Source organism: Neofelis nebulosa, chromosome 9 (genome assembly GCF_028018385.1).
Source record: "Neofelis nebulosa isolate mNeoNeb1 chromosome 9, mNeoNeb1.pri, whole genome shotgun sequence".
NCBI classification, from domain to species: Eukaryota; Metazoa; Chordata; class Mammalia; order Carnivora; family Felidae; genus Neofelis; species Neofelis nebulosa.
The window spans coordinates 95,246,532-95,265,494 of record NC_080790.1 but is presented as its reverse complement, the minus strand read 5'-3'; the positions used below and the strand labels follow the sequence as shown (position 1 = coordinate 95,265,494).

The following is an 18,963-nucleotide window of genomic DNA, read 5'->3' as shown; positions in this document are numbered from 1 at the left end:
CCTTTAACTCTGGTTCTATGAAAATCTTGGCCCTTCCCTAACCCCTGGTAACCAGTTTTGTGCACAGAAGTGGTCTGGAAATGTTACCCATTGAAAATAGTTACATGGCATTTGAATTGGCAGTGGACAGAGGGAAGAAAGAGTTAAAGGTTAGACTTTTCATAGATTCTGTATTAATTTTAAACTGTATCCCCATATTGTTATTTTTGAGTTCTGTGGTTGTGTTTGTTTACCAAGAAAGTAGAAGTCATGTGCCAGGTTCTCAAAACCATTTTCTTTGTAAGGTCATTCCTAGTTGTCTGGTTGCTACCCAACCAAACAATGGCAGCATGGCAGCAGGGGGATTTGGTAGCAAGATGCTAACATTTGTTAAATCTAAGTGTCATTTATTTAAGTTTCTTTCTGAATGCTTGAAATATTTCATGAAAATTAATTAACAAAAATAGAGGGAGCTGCTGTAAGAAATCTTTTTCAACCGAAGTTGTAGTAGGGGTGCCTGGGTGGTTCAGTTGGTTAAGTGGTTGAGCACCCGACTCTTGGTTTCGGCTCAGGTCATGATCTCATGGGTTCAGGAGTTCAAGCCCAGATCAGGGTCTGCGCTGACAGCACGGATGGAGCCTCCTTGGGATTCTCTGTCTCCTTTCTCTGCCACTGTCCCATGTGTGTGCTCGCTCTCTCTCTGTGTCTCTCTGTCTCTGTCTCTGTCTCTCTCTCTCAAAAATAAACATTTTAAAAAATGTTTTAAAAAAGGTGGGGGGGGCGCACCTGGGTGGCTCAGGTGGTTAAGCGTCCAACTTCTGCTCAGGTTATGATCTCACGGTTCATGAGATAAAACCCTGCGTTGGGCTCTGTGCTGACAGCTCAGAGCCTAAAGTTGCCTTGGATTCTGTGTCTTGCTCTCTCTCTGCTCCTCCCCCGCTCACACTCGGTCTCTCTCTCCTTCAAAAATAAACATTTAAAAAAATTTTTTTTAAATAAAAAAATCAATCTTGGAGTTGTCAAAGAAATACCAGATTAATGTGAAGATTGTTGGGAAGTATTTATGATATGTGCCTACCACTGTTTGCATGCTAATTAAGTTATAAACCCATATTTTAACCTAAAGCCCACCCAGATTTTCCTAATCTAGTATCCAGGAAGAAATGGGTTCTAAAGGTGTCTCTCTCAGAGCCCTCTGTGATCAGTGTATTCTCTCTGTCTCTCTTTCTCTGTATGCTATGTGGCTTGACATTGAATGGAGCATTATCAGACTCCATGAAAAACATGGAGTTCAGCGGTTTTATTCTATTTAATGAACACAGAAGGGGTACAGAATTTAATGGGTCTTGTGGGGATCTGCTTGGTGCAGTAATTTACTTAATTCCTTTCCCCCCAAGATTCAGCAAATAACATTTCTGTATATTTCCATATATATATTATCAAGCCATGCCACATACAACAAGAGTCTCGTCCCTTTGAAAGAGCTATCTATGCCCTGAAATTTTACTAGTAAATGCTGAAAGCACATCCAGCTTATTGGTTTTTTTTTAATGTTTATTTTTGAGAGAGAGTGCATGTGCATGCTCATTTGGGAGCAGGAGAGGGCCAGAGAGAGGGAAACAGAGAGTCCAAAGCAGGCTCAAGTTGTCAGTACTAAGCCCAATGCAGGGCTTGATGGGGACTGAACTCACATACCTTGAGATCATGACATGAGCATAAGTCGGATGCTTAACTGACTCAGCCACCTAGGCACCCCTCCACAGTTAAAGCCAACTGTTTATTGACACATTCCTTGCCAGTTCCTTTTTTCTAATGGCTCTTCACCATGCACTTCTATCCATAATGGTATCACAGCTTCCAGGTGGGGAAAAAAATTGAGACACAGAATGCTAGAGCCAAGTATAATCTCCATAGGTTATTTCTCAAGATGATGGTTATGTGGCATTCCTGAGGTTGTTGCATCTAGTAAACTTTGAGAGATTTGGAAAGACGTTTGAGTAGCAAAGGTAAAAGCATGTGTTCTCCATTATGCAGCTTCCTTCCATTTCATGTTTCCTAAGGCCCAGTCACTGGGCTTGCTGCCACCATAATCACCCAGCTACTTACTTAAAACTTTTTAAAGTCTTTTTTTTTTTAACTTGATTTATTTTGAATACATAAATTACAGTAAAACCTTAGTTTGCAAGTATAATTCATTCCAGAAACATGCTTGTAATCCAAAGCACTTTGTATATCAAAGCGAATTTCAAGAACCATTGGCTCAGTTGTGATCATGTGACATTCAGCATCACGTACTACTCGTATCAACTACTCATTTTATCAAGTTAAAATTTATTGGAAATGTTTGCTTGTCTTGCAGAACAGTTGCAGAACAAGTTACTCGCAATCCAAGGTTTTACTGTATATCAATACCGTGTGACATGAGTTTGATGTGCTAGTTGTATTTTTTTCAAATATATGTCAAATACATAACTGTAAAGACAAAAAGCTTGTTCACAGACCCCCAGAAATTGATTGTGTGTATCACTCATGGTATACACTTTGGGAAATGTTGCCTAGATCTTTTAGGGAATCCTAGGCCCACATGAGAATCTGTAAACAAAACATGGATTCCCTTCACAGAAAATCACTCACTCAGTGTGCAGTTTGTATAAATCTGAGTGCTTCATTCTCAGGTCCCCTATCAGTCTGCAGAATTCTTCTCCAACAGTAAGAGAAAGAAGGAAGTCAGAAAATTCTTTTATTTTTCAGGGTCACACCAGAGTTAGAGAATTTCATGTCTTTTGGGGCCTGCAAGTTTATAGTTCTTAGTTTGCCTTCTTTAGGAACAGTTACCTCTTACGAGCATCTGTGCATTTTACTTCAAATAGTGGGTTCACCTCTCCCTTTTTATTACTTTGAGTAACTCCTCTTTTGCCATTGTTACAGTTCTTATGAGATCTAATTTGTTTATACTTAGAAAGAGACTTTAATTAGAATCTATTCCAGTTAGTCTCTATTTTAATTACATCATTAAAAATGGGAAATAAGTTTTATAAAGTAGGGATTGACTTAGAGCAAGACACAAGTGGCCCTCTCTGCGTGTTGACTTGTAACATTGAGCTACCTGAGGATTAGTGCTGGAACTCTATACTTAACATCTTTTCAAAGGGGATGGGAATGGTAGGAATGAAAACGTTTATAGGAAAAAAATCAGGAAGAATACGCTATTTAAATTGAGCCTACTACAGTGGGACATTTGGGCTTAGAAATACACAGCAAAAAGTCAGGTGATATTAAGCTTAGAATAACTGGTGCAAAATTCCAGGAGCATAATGGGGACAGATTACAAGGGTGGAGAGGCTGGTTTTTTCCTCCATATTTGTAGTGGCATTTTAAATGAATTTTAACTGTAGTTCTTGTTAATTAAAATGTGGCAGGTAATAAAACAGACTCCCATAATCCTGTGATCCTGCAATTTTAAAGCAGTAATTTTTTTCATTATATTCTTCTTATATGTAATTTTTGAAAATTGGATGATCATACATGTATTTTCACATATTTTTTTATTAAAATGTAACATATAAAGTTCTGAGTCACAAGTGTACAGTTTGATTAATTTTTATGAAATGAACACACTCATGTAATCACTACCCTGGTCAAGAAGTAGAGGGGTGCCTGGGTGGTTCGGTTAATTGAGTGCCTGACTCTTGATTTCAGCTCAGCTCATGATCTCACAGTAGTGAGATCCAGCCCTGTGTGGGGTCTGTGCTGCATATGGAGCCTACTTGAGATTCTCTCCCTCCCACCCTCTGCTCCTCCCCTACATGTGCTCTCTCTCTCTCTCTCTCTCTCTCTCTCTCTCTCTCTCTCTCTCAACAAAATAAAACAAAATGTAGACAGGGACCAGTCCCCAGAAGCCCACCCTTCCCCCCCATCACGTGCTTTCCCAGGTACCACTCTAGCCCATCAAAGGTAATTACTATCCTGACACAGGTGTCATAGATTTGTTTCATCTGTTTGTTTGTTTTAACTTTATATAATGGGACTCTTACTCCATTAACCTTTTAAAAAATTTGCCCTCTTCTGTTTGACATTTTGTTCTGAGATTTATCCATATTGTTGCTGCAAATTTCATCACTTACACTGTTCCATCAGTGACTACATCACCATTTCCCTCTCCATTTGGGGTTGTGTTTGGGTCGGTCAGTTTGGGGCTGCTGGAGTAGCACTGCTGTGAAATTCTTATGTTTCTCAGCACACATAATATAAACATCTCTGATTAGTATGGACTAGTAGTAGAATTGCAAGGTCAGGGTTCTGCACACATTCACCTGTAGTGAATAAGTTTCCCAAATTACATTCAGTTTATACCAGTTTGCATTCCTTTATCAGTGCAGGGAAGATCCAGTTACTCCACATTGTAATCAACCCTAAATATTATTAGGCTTTTCACTTTTAGCCATTCTACTGGATGGGTAGTGGTCTCCCACTCAGATTTGAATTAGCATCTTCTTGATGCTTACTGTAGTTGAGCTTTTTTCATATTTATTGACCCTTGAACATTTGTGTGTGTGTGTGTGTGTGTGTGTGTGTGTGTGTGTGTGTGTGTGTGTGTGTGTAATATGCCTGTTTGAGCCTTTTGTCCATTTTTCTACTGGGTAATCTGTTCCTTTTGCTTTATTAGGAGTTCTTTTATATTCTGGTTATGAGATTATTTTTATATTGGGAATACCATTTTCCACTATCACTGTTAGTTTTCCTTCTCACTTTAACTGGCATCAGGTGAGGAATAGGTTTATGCCAACATTTGGGAACTCTGGGTGAAGAGCAGTGGGAATTCTTTGTATTCTTGTAGCTTTTCTGTAAGTGTTGAAATCACAATAAAAATTGAGGACAAAAATATTCATAGATGTTTGATGTGTGTTGGTGTTTTTAGAAGTAATATTTTAAATGTCGTTTTCCAGTTGCTTGTATGCAGAAATGTAGTTGGTTTTTTAATTTTTTTAAGTTTTTTAAATGTATATTTGTTTTTGAGAGAGAGAGGAGGGGAAGGGCAGAGGAGAGGGAGACACAGAATCTGAAGCAGGCATGGGGCTCAAACCCACAAGCCATGAGATCATAACCTGAGCCGAAGTCAGATGCTTAACCAGTTGAGCCATGTAGGCACCCCAAAACGTAGTTGATTTTTGAATTTGACTTTGTATCCAACAACCTTACTAAAATCATTTATTCTGAAAGTTTGTATATTCTGGACTTTATGCCTACATAATCATGTGATCTGTAAGTGGTGACAGTTTTGTTTATTGACTTTCTAATCTTCATGCCTTTTGGTCTTTTTTGCTTTATTGCACTGTCTAGGACCTCTGGTGTAATTGGGTAATGGTAGACATCCTTGTTTCATTCCTAACCTTAAAGGGAAAATTTGTAATATTTCACCATTAAATAGTGATGTTTGCTGGGTGCCTGGGTGGATCAGTCAGTTGTGTCTGACTCTTGATTTTGTCTTAGGTCATGATCTCACAGTTTGGGGGATTGAGCCCCTCATTGGGCTCTGCACTATAGTGTGGAGCCTGCTTGGACGGACTCCCTCTCTCTCTCTCTCTCTCTCTCTCTACCCCTACCCTGCTTGTTCTCTCTCTCTCTCTCTCTCTCTCTCTCTCTCTCTCAAAATAAATAAATTTAAAAAAATAAATAAGCAAATATGTTTACTGTAGTTTTTTTTTTCTTTTAGATAAGAAATATTGAACAAGTTTTTTTCTGTTTCTTGTTTCTAGTGGGTATTGAATTTTATCAAATGCTTTTCCTCCATGTTGAGATGGTAATGATGTTGTTTGTCTTTCCTTCTGTTATGTGGTTAAAGCAACTTGGCATTAACCATTGGTAATGATATACCAATACCAGGTATTATCATTTTTTAAAAGTCCTTGCTAATTTGATAAGCAAGGAATAATATATCTTTGTTTTAAGGGATAATTTTTTAAATTGGTACTTTGATCCTAATTTTTACTAACCAGTTTTTCCTTAATAAATTTCCTATTCATGTATAAGAGCTTCTTAAAGCTCTTTTTAAAGTAGAACAGTGCACAGTTACATCTCCTTTCTAAAACCACAGCTCTGTTGGTTATGGAAAAGACTTGGTGGTTGTTTTAGTTAGGGAAGGATGAAGATCTGAACTGATCTGTGGCAAAGTGGATTCAAAGTGGAGAAGATAGGAGAGGAACAACTGAAGGGCTGGATAATTGAATATGTTACACGAGGGAGAGAAGATGAGGCTCACTTTTGCACTGTGGACACCTGGGTGACTACTGAGAATTTGGAAATCCAGGAGGGTAAAGGAATACGGAAGAATATGCTGAGTCTGATTTTTGTGCACGTTGAAGTACCTGAAGACATTGAAGTCATGTGCTGGTAGTTAGTAATATGGTCTGATTCTTGCTCAGCAGAAAGGAGAGGGTTTGGAGAGAGAAAATTGGGAATCAAGCCAGAACTGTAAAAGCTTTAGAAGGATTTGGATAAGTAAATGAATTTTAATTGCCCTTGGTTATAAGAGAACCTAGAAAAGCTTGGGGTTCTGAGAGTAGACTTCCTTGAAGGCAGCCATGTCATTTCACAAGTTATTCCCTGATAATAATTGTCCTAATCTAGAATGGTCACTGCAAGATAGTAAATTGGTCACAGTTAATGTGATGAGCCCAGAGAAATGGTGCCTACTATCAAGAAAGGAAATCCCGGGGCCCTCGAGTGTCTCAGTCGGTTAAGTGACTGACTCTTGATTTTGGCTCAGGTCATGGTCTCATGATTTGTGGGATTGAGCCCCGTGTCAGGTTCCACGTGATTAGCGCAGAACCTGCTTGACATTCTCCCTCTCCCTCTCTCTGCCCCTCCCCAGCTCACACATGGTGTGCTCTCTCTCTCTCTCTCACAAGAAATAAATAAATAAATAAATATTTAAAAATAATAAATGATAGATCAGCCTTCTTTTTTATAGAATCTTGAGCTGTAAAATTTGATCAGAAATAGTTTTAGTAAAATGGAAATCTAACAAGCCATTTAATTTTTTTTTAATGTTCGTACTGTCATAGCTGTTTTCTTCATGTGGTGCAAAATAACAAGAGAGACCATTTGGTCAAACTCTATCTGCTGTAGGTGTTTCTTACTGTTGGTTTGTGATTTGTCTTTGATGTGTCAGTTTTTGGCTGATGAGTAATTGGCCCGGGTACTGAAAACTTGTTGGAGTCAAGTGCAGTCTTGAGCATTCCCTGTGAATGAGGCATTTCATTTCTCCAACCCAGAGAACCCAGTATGTCACTTCACTTCATTTCAGTTGGTAAACTTGTCAATTAGCCGCATTTGAAAAGTGATTTTTGATTAGTGCAATCAGTAAACATGGAATCTTTCCTGTGATTGCCATGCTGATTAGGTAAATTGTCACTTGAGGAGCTATTGGTGAAGCCTTGGTTTATATGGCCTTAGAGCTTTAGAAAAGAGATAAGTTTTTAAAGACCAAAGGAAAAAAATAACTGTCATTTTTCCTCTCTCGCCTGTGCCTTTCTGAAGTGCAATTCACTGCTTCAGAATTTTTTTTTCTCCCTCTCAAATGGATCTTCTGTTAGAGCCATACAGATGAATGATAATAAGTTTGTTTTACCTTCTACTTCATTACTTATCAGCCAGGAAATATTTCTGCTTTATGAATACTTAAGGGCTATATATATTTCTCAGAGCCACACGAAGAGATCTGTTTAAAAGTAGCCTTAAAGGTTTTCTTTGATCCTTTTTATTTTTCTTTTATGGGTTGAAAGCAAGAGATGTTTTAATAATTGTGTTAGAATTTTTACGTCATAGGAAATTTGCTTAGATTTTAACAAAGAATATAGTTTTTGCATGTGCTGAGTTTGCTTATGTAAAAACACTTGTTCTGGAAGTGAGAAATAGTAAAAGCAAAGTAGAGTGGGAAGTACCTGTAATACTAAAAGTGATGGAATAGGGACTTTGGCCATTTGTCTAGGCACTTAGAGTTATATGAGTAGACTATTGAGAGGGTTCCTTCTTTCCAAAGAAAGTATTCATGGCTAATGAACTTTATATTCCAGTTCTACTTACAGATCTTGTTGTGCTTAATCTAACCAGTAGCGTATTTGAACCTAATCAACATGTGTTCTTGATCATGGTGACTTTCCCTCCATTGGTACTGTTTCTAGGAGAAGATATACAAGCTTTTTTTCTGTCTTTATTGGTCATGAAGCATTAGGATAAGCATTTCTGAAGGTTTTTGTTAATGTAGATGTATCTTTCTGTTACCTTCACTTGATTTTAAATTTATTAGGGATCCCGTTTGGAAGCTTCTGTTAAGTACCATGCAGAGTTTGTATTCTATGGAACCAGAATCACAGAATTCAGTCTTCATGGTAAAAAAAAAAGGGCATGTTTCCAGGGTTAATTACCACTGTGATCCTGGGACATGGACATATGAAGTACAGAGCTAGACAGGGATCAAATGAAATTCACTGTATTTCCTTTGACTTTTGTTAAGCTAATTTTCTATATGTAAGACACTTAAAATACTTCTGGAAACATTTAAACTAATTCTCACTAAACTAATTTGTGTGCAATATATGAATAGACCAATGGACTTCAAGTTTAACAAGGTAATGATCAGAGAAAGTGGCGCAAAAGTTGATTTTACTTTCAGTAGATCACTTTCTCATAAATGGTAATGTGTTGAAAGTCACGTATGTTTTGAGGTAAGTGTGTCTTATGTTTTTCCATAGGAATAAACCATACAAATGATGATTGCTGTTTTTGTAAAAATTTCTGGTTTTAACCTCTTAGGATTATGATTTTTTTCTGATTGTGTTTGGTCTGTAGTAGTGATTCAGAAGTTATTCTGGGCCTGTAGAGATCCTTTTTGCCCTGTTTTCTGTGGGTTGTGTGGTAAGCCTCGTGAGTTCCCATTCAGGTTTGGAATTTCTAATGACCACTGTGAAAACTCCTCAGCAGTGTTCCTCAATTTGACCATTACTAGTCTGGTTTTAAGAGAAGAAAAGAGACTTAATTGAAATTGACTAGAGATACCACATTTTCATTCAAAATGGGTTTCTGCATGAAAGTAATGGTGGTGAAAGTTTCCTGCTTCTTTGTAAGAGAAGCATCTCTTCTGGGTTTGGCTGCTGGACACTCAGGCTGGCCGAGGAGCAGTAGGCTATGGTTGCACTCTGCCCTGGCCAAGGGTCACCTCTCCATGTAGGAAACTTCCTTCAGGTGGCATAGTCAACCTTGTCGAGGCCAGGGGAGTCCAAGGCAGTAGTAGTGGGTTGTTCACACTGGAATCATGTGAACAGCCAGGTCCTCTACTTGTACTTGTTCCATATTCTCCTTTGTGGGGCTTTTAAGCACAATTTTACTTTTCTTTTTCTCCGTTTTTTGTTTGTTTTTTTTTTTTAAAGTAAACCTAGACTGTGTTTTTTTGGTTCCTAACCAGAGATGAGCTTTCATTTCTTCTTTCCTTTAAGAAAGTAATTTTGAAAAGCATGTTTCTAGTTTGTGTTTCCATTAAAATGTGAGCCTGAATACATTATGGTAAGCCTTGTTGTCCTTGGGTCTTGGGAGTCTGGAGGAGGTTACTGTCCTCACACAGTGAACTCATTAGACAACTCCTGGAACCAGCTGTTTTAATTAGGTCACACACGGACCCCACTAAAGAAGGGTGGCCAAGGTGACTGTGAGACTGGAGACGGGAATGGAGTGGCAGTTGGTTAACACTGACCTTCTGAGCCACTGAGTGCCTTCCTCACCAGTGTTTGGGGCTGCTCCTTTCAGCTCCTTTACGTGCAGAACCAGCAGCCATGTAATTGTTTCTTGGAGTTAGATATTGGCAATTCAGCTTTGTGTTAGGGGAAGAGGTTTGACTCAGAAAACAATAGGAAAGTGGGCGGTCCCTTTACTAGCATCTCTCTGGCCTGTGTTGGGAGAGATGTGTGGGCTACACTTTATAATAGCTAGGTGAAGCAGGGTTCCTTCCAGTTGCCGTGCTTAGGGGGAAAATTTCAGGATTTCTATTGAAGTTACTATTCTTTCAGTTTGTATTTATGGAAAAGAACCTAAATCTTTACCTTTCTTTTGCACAGTATTTAAAATAAAAAATGTGAAAAGTATATACCTTAACATACACATGCACACATACATAGGCAGTGAGAGAGAAATGAGAGTATAATGACCAGGGTTCCTAAAACTATGTTTCATTATCAAAGGAAAAATAATAAAGCAAAACATTTACTGACCCAGTTGATTTTATATCTTTGTACATTTGCATTGTGTATAATTATGCTAGTTTATTTGGTTTATATTCAGTCTTAGATTTTTTTCAAGAATTTTTAATCACAAAAATATATAGGTAGCTGAATCATGATTACTTCTTAATTGGATTCTGTTTGTTGTTTTTGTTGTTTTGTTTTCTTTTTTTGGTGTTGAGTTGTAGAAGTTCTTTATATATTTTAACCCCTTATTGGATATATGATTTGCGAATATCACTAGGTTGTCTTTTTTGTTTTGTTGATTGTTTCCTTTGCTGTGCAGAAGCTTTTTATTTTGATGTAGTCCCAATAGTTTTTGTTTTTGTTTTTGTTTTTGTTTCCCTTGCCTCAGCAGTCATATCTAGAAAAAGGTCCTGTGTCCTTTGTCAGAGGAATTACTGCCTGTGTTCTCTTCTAGGGTTTTTATGGTTTTGATTACATCTTAAAATTTTCTGTTAACCCTTCCCTGTTTATTTTCCAGATATGAGGCCCCAGGATTCCTGGCGGGGTCCTCCTCCCCTTTTCCAGCAGCAAAGATTTGACAGGTAATACTAAAGCAGACATGACTTTTAAGTATTTTTCCACATCAACATTTGAGGTTTGGGCTTTCTCCATGGTTTGAAATGTACTTTGTTCCCTCCAAACAGTTTCTGTTGTGTCTGTTCTTTAGACACAGATGGCTAACACGTTGAAGTAAAAGACTCCTGTTTATATACTTTCCTACTTTTCTTGGTCCTTGGCCTTTTATTTTATTGAATGTTTTAAGGTGCCCTGAAAAATGCAACACAGAGAGCTTAAAATTGTATTAGATTTTGGTCAGGCTAAACAAATTTCTTTTTAGAAGGGTTGCGCAGCTTAATGAGGCATAACTAATGGTGTTCCACTTTTATCATTTCTGTGCAGGCAACACAGCATTAGTACAGACCGACCATTGATTCTTGCTACAAACCTCTTGAAGTCCTAATCAGCTTCTTTGGTACAACTTTTTCAGGGCTGACAAGCCTATTGTAGGGCAGTGTCACTGTAGGTCAGTAGTTATTAGTTGCCACTGAAAACAGTTTCTTTAACTACTTAAGACTGAACTGAATTAAACGCAGAAGGGACTCAGAAGAGGATTATGGGATCTGCAGTCTAATAAGTACCGTGGACTAGGAAGAGTGTGACATGGTTTAATAACGAGGGATGTTTGACTTGTGTTCTTTCATTGATAAGTTGTGTGCTCCTAAGTCAGGTGGTGTCTGCACAACAAGACCGCTAGGCATGTTATGAATAATTATAGTAACATCTGTAGAATAATTTTTTAGAGGGCGTCTTTAAGATCTATCATTTTATGCTGGTTTTGCCAGCATCAGTAAATGCGGAAACCAATGAAGCCCATAGTAAGGCTTCCCTCTTTGCCTTCCCAGTTCTAATCTGTTTTGTTTTTCTTGCCTTTACCGTTTTAGCATTCTGATGTGTTCATATCTGAAATGAATAAAATGTGTTAGGAACAGGGTTATAAATGATGCTCCCCTTTTAAGAAAACTTTCTTTAGACACTCTCAGACATCATTTCATTATTTTTTTCAAGAAGATAAAAGAAATGTTACTCAGTTGCTTTAATAGTATCAACTACTTAGTGCAAGCTGCTTTTTCATTTTCAGATGACTGATACAATGCCTGTATTTATGTTTTGTTCAGTATAAGTGCTCAGAGAACACCATATGCACTACTTCAGCATCCTCAGGATAGGACCATTTTCAAACAAATTAAATGAGTAAGGAGTAAATCTTTCCTAAATTACAAATGACCACATTAGAACTGATCTCATTTTAAATAACCATCCTTCTGCATTAAGTTTGTTGAGTTTGATTTTCAGGCAGTTTCTCTACTTCTTTCCCATATTGTTAATAATCACTGACATTTATTGTCTGCCTATCATGTGTCTGCACTGTGTAAATATACCTTTAGAAACATGACTTCATTTATTCCTCCTAGCAACCCTTTGAAGTAGATCTTGCTTGTTTTTACAGATGAGGAAACCTAGGCCCACAAATCTGACAGCTTACCTAAGGTTTCTCTTCTGTAGCATTTTTACTAAGAAACTTTCACTTGAATGAGCAGAGTTCATCAGAACACTGACTTGAGCATAATGTTATAGTAAAGCCGCCAGGACTTAGAGGAAGTAAAAGGTCTCCTTCCACTTCTGAGGAGGTGCTCATTTTTCATTCCCAGCGGCTCTCCTTCCCTGTGTACACTAAAAGATTCTCTAAGATCATCATCATTGTCCTGATATCCATCGGGTTTTTGTTCTTCTGCTCTAGCCAAGTACTGGTATTATCCTGACTGCCTTTGTGAACCCTGCAGATTAGGAGCAAGTTTTGTGGGGCATTCATTTTTGGTTTAGTTTTAGGCTGAAACTGGAAATCATACCTTAAGGCAAATGTTGAATGTGAGCTTAATAGAAGTCTGTCTTATGTCTTAGACTGTGGTCTTTTAAGAAACATACCATTTATTCCTAAAGAAAACAGTTTGAATTTGGCATTCCTAAACTTGTGCATTAGCCTGTTAGCAAATGCAGTGAGTACATCGCTCACTTCTGGAGCACTTACCAGTCTAACCATTCTGACTTCACAAGATGTAGAGGAGAAGATACACACTGGCAGTCACTTTGACTTTGCTGAGATGTCACAACTAGTAAGTAATAGAATTCTTACTGGAACCAGTTTTACTGATCCTTATTAGTTCAGTAGTTGCCTGCCACATGATTTTGAGTGTTTGGTTGAGAGCCCTACTAGAAAAGAAATACATGGGTTTTTTTATGAAATACATGGTTTCTTGAATTTTTTCTTACTTTGAGATAGTATCTGTAATCCATATGTTCATTTAAAAATGCAATAGGAACACTGCTTCTCCCCCCCACACCGCCCCCCCCCCCCCCCCACACACACACACATGCACACACAGACAAGCCAGTGTTAACTTTGAGTTAATGGTAAACAGAGCATTCGAGTTCTGCCCTATTGTCTGTAATTCTTGCTAGTGGAGGCCTTCTCTTTTCTGGCCATAATCAAGGTGGCCATTTAATTTTTAACATATGGCCATTAAGTTTAGTTAGTCTTTGAAAATCTTTAAAAATTTCGCCATATATATAAATTAAAAATATCCAAAGTAGTTACTTCGCATTGCCAGCTACTTTCCAAAACAGAAATTTGGAAACTTAAGAATATTGTTGCCATAGACAAAAACTAAGAAAGAGACTCCTAACTATAGAGAACAATCTGGTGGTTACCAGAGGGTACGAGGTAAGGGGGGAAATAGGTGATGGGGATTAAGGAGTGCGCTTGTCCTGATGAGCACAGGGTGATGTATGGAAGTGTTGAATCACTATATTGTATACCTGAAACTAATATAACACTGTATATTAACTATACTGGAATTAAAATTTTTTTAAATAAATATTAAAAAAAAAAATAGAAAGTTGACAGTAATGTTAAAAAAAAAAAGTGTTGCCATCCATGATGCCAAATGCCTCAGATAGGTTGCCTCAATAAATAGCTACTAATTTAAAATAGTTGAAATCTGTCAACCTCAATGCTTCTGTCCCAGATTTAAATAGAAGGCAAATTATACTTGTAACTATTTGCAAATTAATATAATTAATATAGAAATACGGTAAACTTGTGGAAAGTAAGGAATTCTCTGCCAGTAAAAAGGAAAAGAGGGTAATTCCTGTCCCTCTTACTGTTTTTTCTGTTTAATTTCAACTAAATTATTTTTATTAAAAAATGACTGAAAAATGTTTTAAGTAATTATTATGAACAAAGAGAGGACTTTGTGTTTTTAAATTTTGGCTTTGTTTCTAACCTATTTTTAGAACATAAAATAATGTAAAAATGCATTTATAATATATTCCATCCATGTGAGCAGATTTTCCAGAAGCTCAATTGAGTGAGTTTGATCATTGCAGAACTTAAAAAAAAATTGATTACAGTTAACACAATGTGTGAGTTGCATTTTTGGTATGTGGGTTTTGTGTGAATGGCCCAGTTTTGATGAGCCTCCTTGGTTGTAGTACAAAACATTAACCCCTCCCTCATGCACAGACCAGAAGAGACCATTCCTATCTCTGTAGAGCTGTTCTTGCTAAAATATATTTGTATTAATAACAAACCTGAAAAATAATTAAAAGCCTGAATATATGGATATTCTTTCTGAGATACAGATTTTTTTAATTTTATTTTGATTCACTTACAGCAAATTTTATATTTATTAGAGCTCTGGTTTCACCACTAACTAGAAAACAGTATTGGCTGGCTTCTCTGGAGTTCTTCAGAGTCGTTCTTTGAGCCATCACACAAAAAGAATTATCTTTGGTGTTTAAAAAAAAAAAGCAAGTTCCAAGTGAAGGCAAGGAGAGTAGGAGGGTGGAGAAGATGGACTGAGGCTTGAATAGCTGTGAGAAAATTGGACTACCCAGTAAGCCCAGCTCTGAGCTCCCATCCTCGAAGACCTGGGAGGTGAAATTCTTGTGCTGGTATGGTTATCATTAATACGAGTCAGTGCTTTAGCAATTTTAAAGTTTGACTGTAATTTCTCCTAACATCTGTAATGGCCCCAAAGCATGTGGTGTTGAAATACATTGGAGAATTTTGCTTCTGTTTATTCTTTTTAGTGACTGTTCTATAAAATGGAAGTTGAGGAAAATGTCTCAAGGAGAAAGTTGTGTCTTAAATGGTGATTGCCTTTCTTAGAAGGTGTATCTTTGCTACATTGTTTATGTGATGGTTTTAAATTATGATTTAATACAGCATACCTGTAGCTTTGTATCTGCAAAGTTAAAATAGGCACTTGAAGACAATTAAAACATTTCTTTTGACTAGTAATCTGGGCCGGCAAACTGGGTTATAATAGCTGTTGAATCTGTGTTCCCATGTAAACTGTACACCAAATGCCAGTCAGCCCATGCCAATTAGTGCTCATGTTGCTAGGTCACCACGGTCAATTGTAAGCTGCATCAATAGAACTTGAAAAGATTTCCTCCTGATCAGACCTTTTGACATATTGAGCAGAATAATGGATGGGAAAAAACAGCCAAGTCCCCTACCCTAGATTCAAAATACTGAGCAGTAAGAATTCATTTACAACCTGCAATTAACTAGAAAGAATGGACTCCAAGAACGAGTCTAGACATTTTTAAAAATCAAGCCCATTTTCCTATCTTGTACATGTTTACACTTCGGATAGCATCTTAAATGTAGCCACCTCGGTGATCTTGAGTCCAAATCTTTGGGTGACCAAACAGAAATTTCACAGTTGAAAATGAGCAAAATATTTTAAGTCCTACCTTTCTGATTCAATGGAGTTTAAGTACCTTTTTAAAAAATGGTGATACTTTATGAAACATGTTAGACTACGTTGAATATGAGGGACATAAATGTCACTCTAATACTGTGTGTCCCATTTGACAAATGGCAAATTAGGTTGTCCTAAGATTTGGAGATGATGCTGGATAGTTTGAGACAATGGGCTGTATAACAGATATGACTTCTAATGCCAACATGATTCTTCTCCACAGAGGCGTTGGGGCTGAACCTCTGCTGCCATGGAACCGGATGCTCCAAACCCAAAATGCAGCCTTCCAGCCAAACCAGTACCAGATGCTAGCTGGACCCGGCGGGTATCCACCCAGACGTGATGATCGTGGAGGGAGACAGGTGATACAGCGTGGGCCATGGGACAAAAAGCCTGCTGCTCACTTTATACTTAGCATGTTTTCTTAAAAACATTTCTGGAAAAGGTCACTGATAGAGTAGCTCAGCTGAACTTGGCTCCCTCATTGTAAAATGTATATAGGGTGGTAATCTGCCTTACTAAAATCTGTTACACCATGAAGAATTTTCATTCCCAAGGGTCTTTCAATCATAGCAGTCAGTGGTATTTAGCACAAATAGGGCCAGTTGCCAAAACCTATTTTTTTTTTGGTCATTTAAGGATGTTGTTCTTTAAATAGAAACTAGATCTCATGATATTAATGTTCTAGAAACTGAAAGTAAGAATCTATCCTTTTAACCTTTTAACCTTATTCATCTTAGAAGTCTCCTATCTTGATTCATAAAATACCCTTTTTCATGGAAAGAAATCTCTCCTTCATCATATGTTTTTTGTTTTTTGTTTACTAAATTTAAATAGCCATACTTGATTCAGTATAATAAATAATTCCTAGACAAATTTATTTGGTATGTGTAAGCTTCACTTTCTTCTCTGTAAAGCATCCGGTTTTAGCATATTTAAGCCAGAGGTCTGTTTGTCTCAGTCTATTTTTCCCCCAGCCATTTGACACCCTGGTCAGTATTTACATGCTCTGCAATCAAATCCTAGCCAGAGAACAGGGTCAGAATGCTGCAATTTAGTGTTTTAGTGTGTGTGGTGTTCATGGAGTTTGGCACCTGCGGTGATGTGAAGTGGTTTTAAAATTGCTTACCTGGTATTGCCTGCAGGTCTTTTGCAGTGCTTTGAATATTAATTTTCATATGCAGGTTCTTGCCATGCATCCCTTTATGTAAGACTGCTCTTTTGACAGCTAAGAAAAAAAAATTATACTTTTTTGTGTGTGTTCTTATAAGTGTTCACTTCACAAGAAAATCATTTTAATTATCTTTTGAGAGAATTTTGTTACAATCCATTAAAGTCTGTTCATAGACTTTGAACACTGTCAGCCCAAGATGTCTAAAAATCCCATCAATGGTTTGAGACTATTTATGTTAGAGAGTTGATGGGATGATACTAGGCAGTCTAAATAATGAGTATTATTGAAATGGGGACATACTTATAAACTAGAAAAAACCCTGGAGAATCTTCAGTCCAACCACCTCATCTTCCAATTCGGAAACTGAAACCACGTGGTGCCTGCACTTGGGCAACAGAGTTGGGGCCTGGCTGCCCTGTCCTTCTGATCCTGGTTCATCATGTTTCCCATCTCCTTCAGAGGCCTTCCTTGTAAGGGACTCTCTGCTGTTATAGCAGGTAAAATAATTATTCACTTAGAAGATATAAACTAGTTGGTAAGTTTGTAATTCTTTTAGGACCTTTTAGAAATACATTTCTTTTTCTCAATCTCTCTTTTCATGGAGATACTTTTTATTAAATCACAGGTTTTGAAACACTATTAATTGCAGAAGTTCATTGTTAAAAACAATGTTAATTATGATCCCCACTGTATTTTAGTGAGGTTTATATGACTCATAATTTAAACTACTCCGTGACAACATGGGGGCAGGACAGTCTGTTTCAGAATCCTGGAAGCCTAGAAAGGAATTTTGATGGAATCTTATGTTGTGCAGAAATGTTATTTGCAAGTCTACTAGGATATGTTATGAATGTCACCGGTAATTGTTCATGTAACAATCTAATGTGTTACTTAATACTCTACAATTTATAGCTAAAAAAAAAAAAAAAAAAATCCCTAAAATAAGTAGTTCATTAGGCCTCAACTCACTTAGCAAGCTCTTGCCTTGGTTAAGCAAAAATGACTTTTCTAGTGTAATATGTCTAAAGATGATGTAGGCATCTTACTACAGTGTGGCTTGAATTAATGCCAGGGATGGCAGGGAAGATTGAGAACCACAGAACACTTAACGATAGTTCATTTGTGTACATTGTAGGGAATTTCTTAAGTGCCTGTTATGGCTCATTTGGGTAGTTTTCAGCAGTAGCATTTGTGCCGGAGTCCAGCTTTGCAACGAGCTTTGCATAAAACTGGGGGCCCAAAGCACCTATTTATGAGACACCTTCCATATGATATACTTTTAAGACCTATTCAGCTTCTTTATGGTGTGTTTTTCCAGAGCAATGTAAAATTAATTTCTTTGCAGAGGTGTTAATCCAGAAAATAAACTCTTGCTTTTGCTTATTTTCAGGGATATCCCAGAGAAGGAAGGAAATACCCTTTACCACCACCCTCAGGAAGATACAGTTGGAATTAGGCTTTTGTAAAGCTTTCCCAAATCCTTTCATCGTTCTACAATTTTATGCTATTTGTGGAAAGATTTCTTTCTCAAGTAGTAGTTTTTAATAAAACTACAGTACTTTGTGTATTTCTTTTAACTGTGTATATTTCTACTGATCTGATCTCACTGTTTATGTTGCTTTCCAAAGATGTGTGTTGCATAATACAGTGGATCTGAATTTATTATTGCTTGTAAAACACATTTGATGGAATAGGAATACTGGTTTTTCATTATGGTTAAAAATCAAACCAGCTGTGGATTTTAAAACACAGTGTATTCTAGATCATCTGAGATCCATGCTGATTTTTAATGCACAAGAATTAGGTATGAACTCTTGAGTTGGAACCCTCAGCCAACTAGAGTATATATTGTTCAGTATTTCTTTGGAAACATTTCATTAATGTACTTGTCTTATGAAAATTTCTGAACTTTAGTAAAAAAAAAAAAAAAAAAAAAAAAAACCTCTGGTCTCCTGTGTCCTTATTCTTTTATAGTTTTTAAACATTGAAAATCTTGGCCAAATGTGTGTTTTTTTAAGTCATTTTTTTCAGAAAACTATTTCTATAATTAGATATCAAAAGAAAACCAATGTAGCAAGAAAACCCAGCCATCTCCTATATTAGTAAGTATGTCAGCTATTGATTTGACTATACCTTCTCTGTGAGAATAAGTTAACATACATTTTATAAACTTCATGCAGACTTGTACTCCAGTTTTAAGGAC

The 18,963-nt window shown here is 37.2% G+C and overlaps 1 protein-coding gene across 2 annotated transcripts in view; it reads left to right on the top strand.

Annotated features, from left to right (window-relative positions):
• Positions 1-18,327, top strand: part of XRN2 (5'-3' exoribonuclease 2) — a 77,316-nt gene extending 58,989 nt beyond the window's left edge. For both annotated transcript variants that reach the window (XM_058684741.1, XM_058684739.1), the window contains 3 exons: positions 10,735-10,798; positions 15,810-15,948; positions 18,151-18,327. In XM_058684741.1, the coding sequence (XP_058540724.1) occupies positions 10,735-10,798; positions 15,810-15,948; positions 18,151-18,216 (269 nt within the window). In that variant the 3' untranslated portion in view covers positions 18,217-18,327. The remainder of the gene's footprint in view (positions 1-10,734; positions 10,799-15,809; positions 15,949-18,150) is intronic.
• The last annotated feature ends 636 nt before the right edge of the window (positions 18,328-18,963 follow it).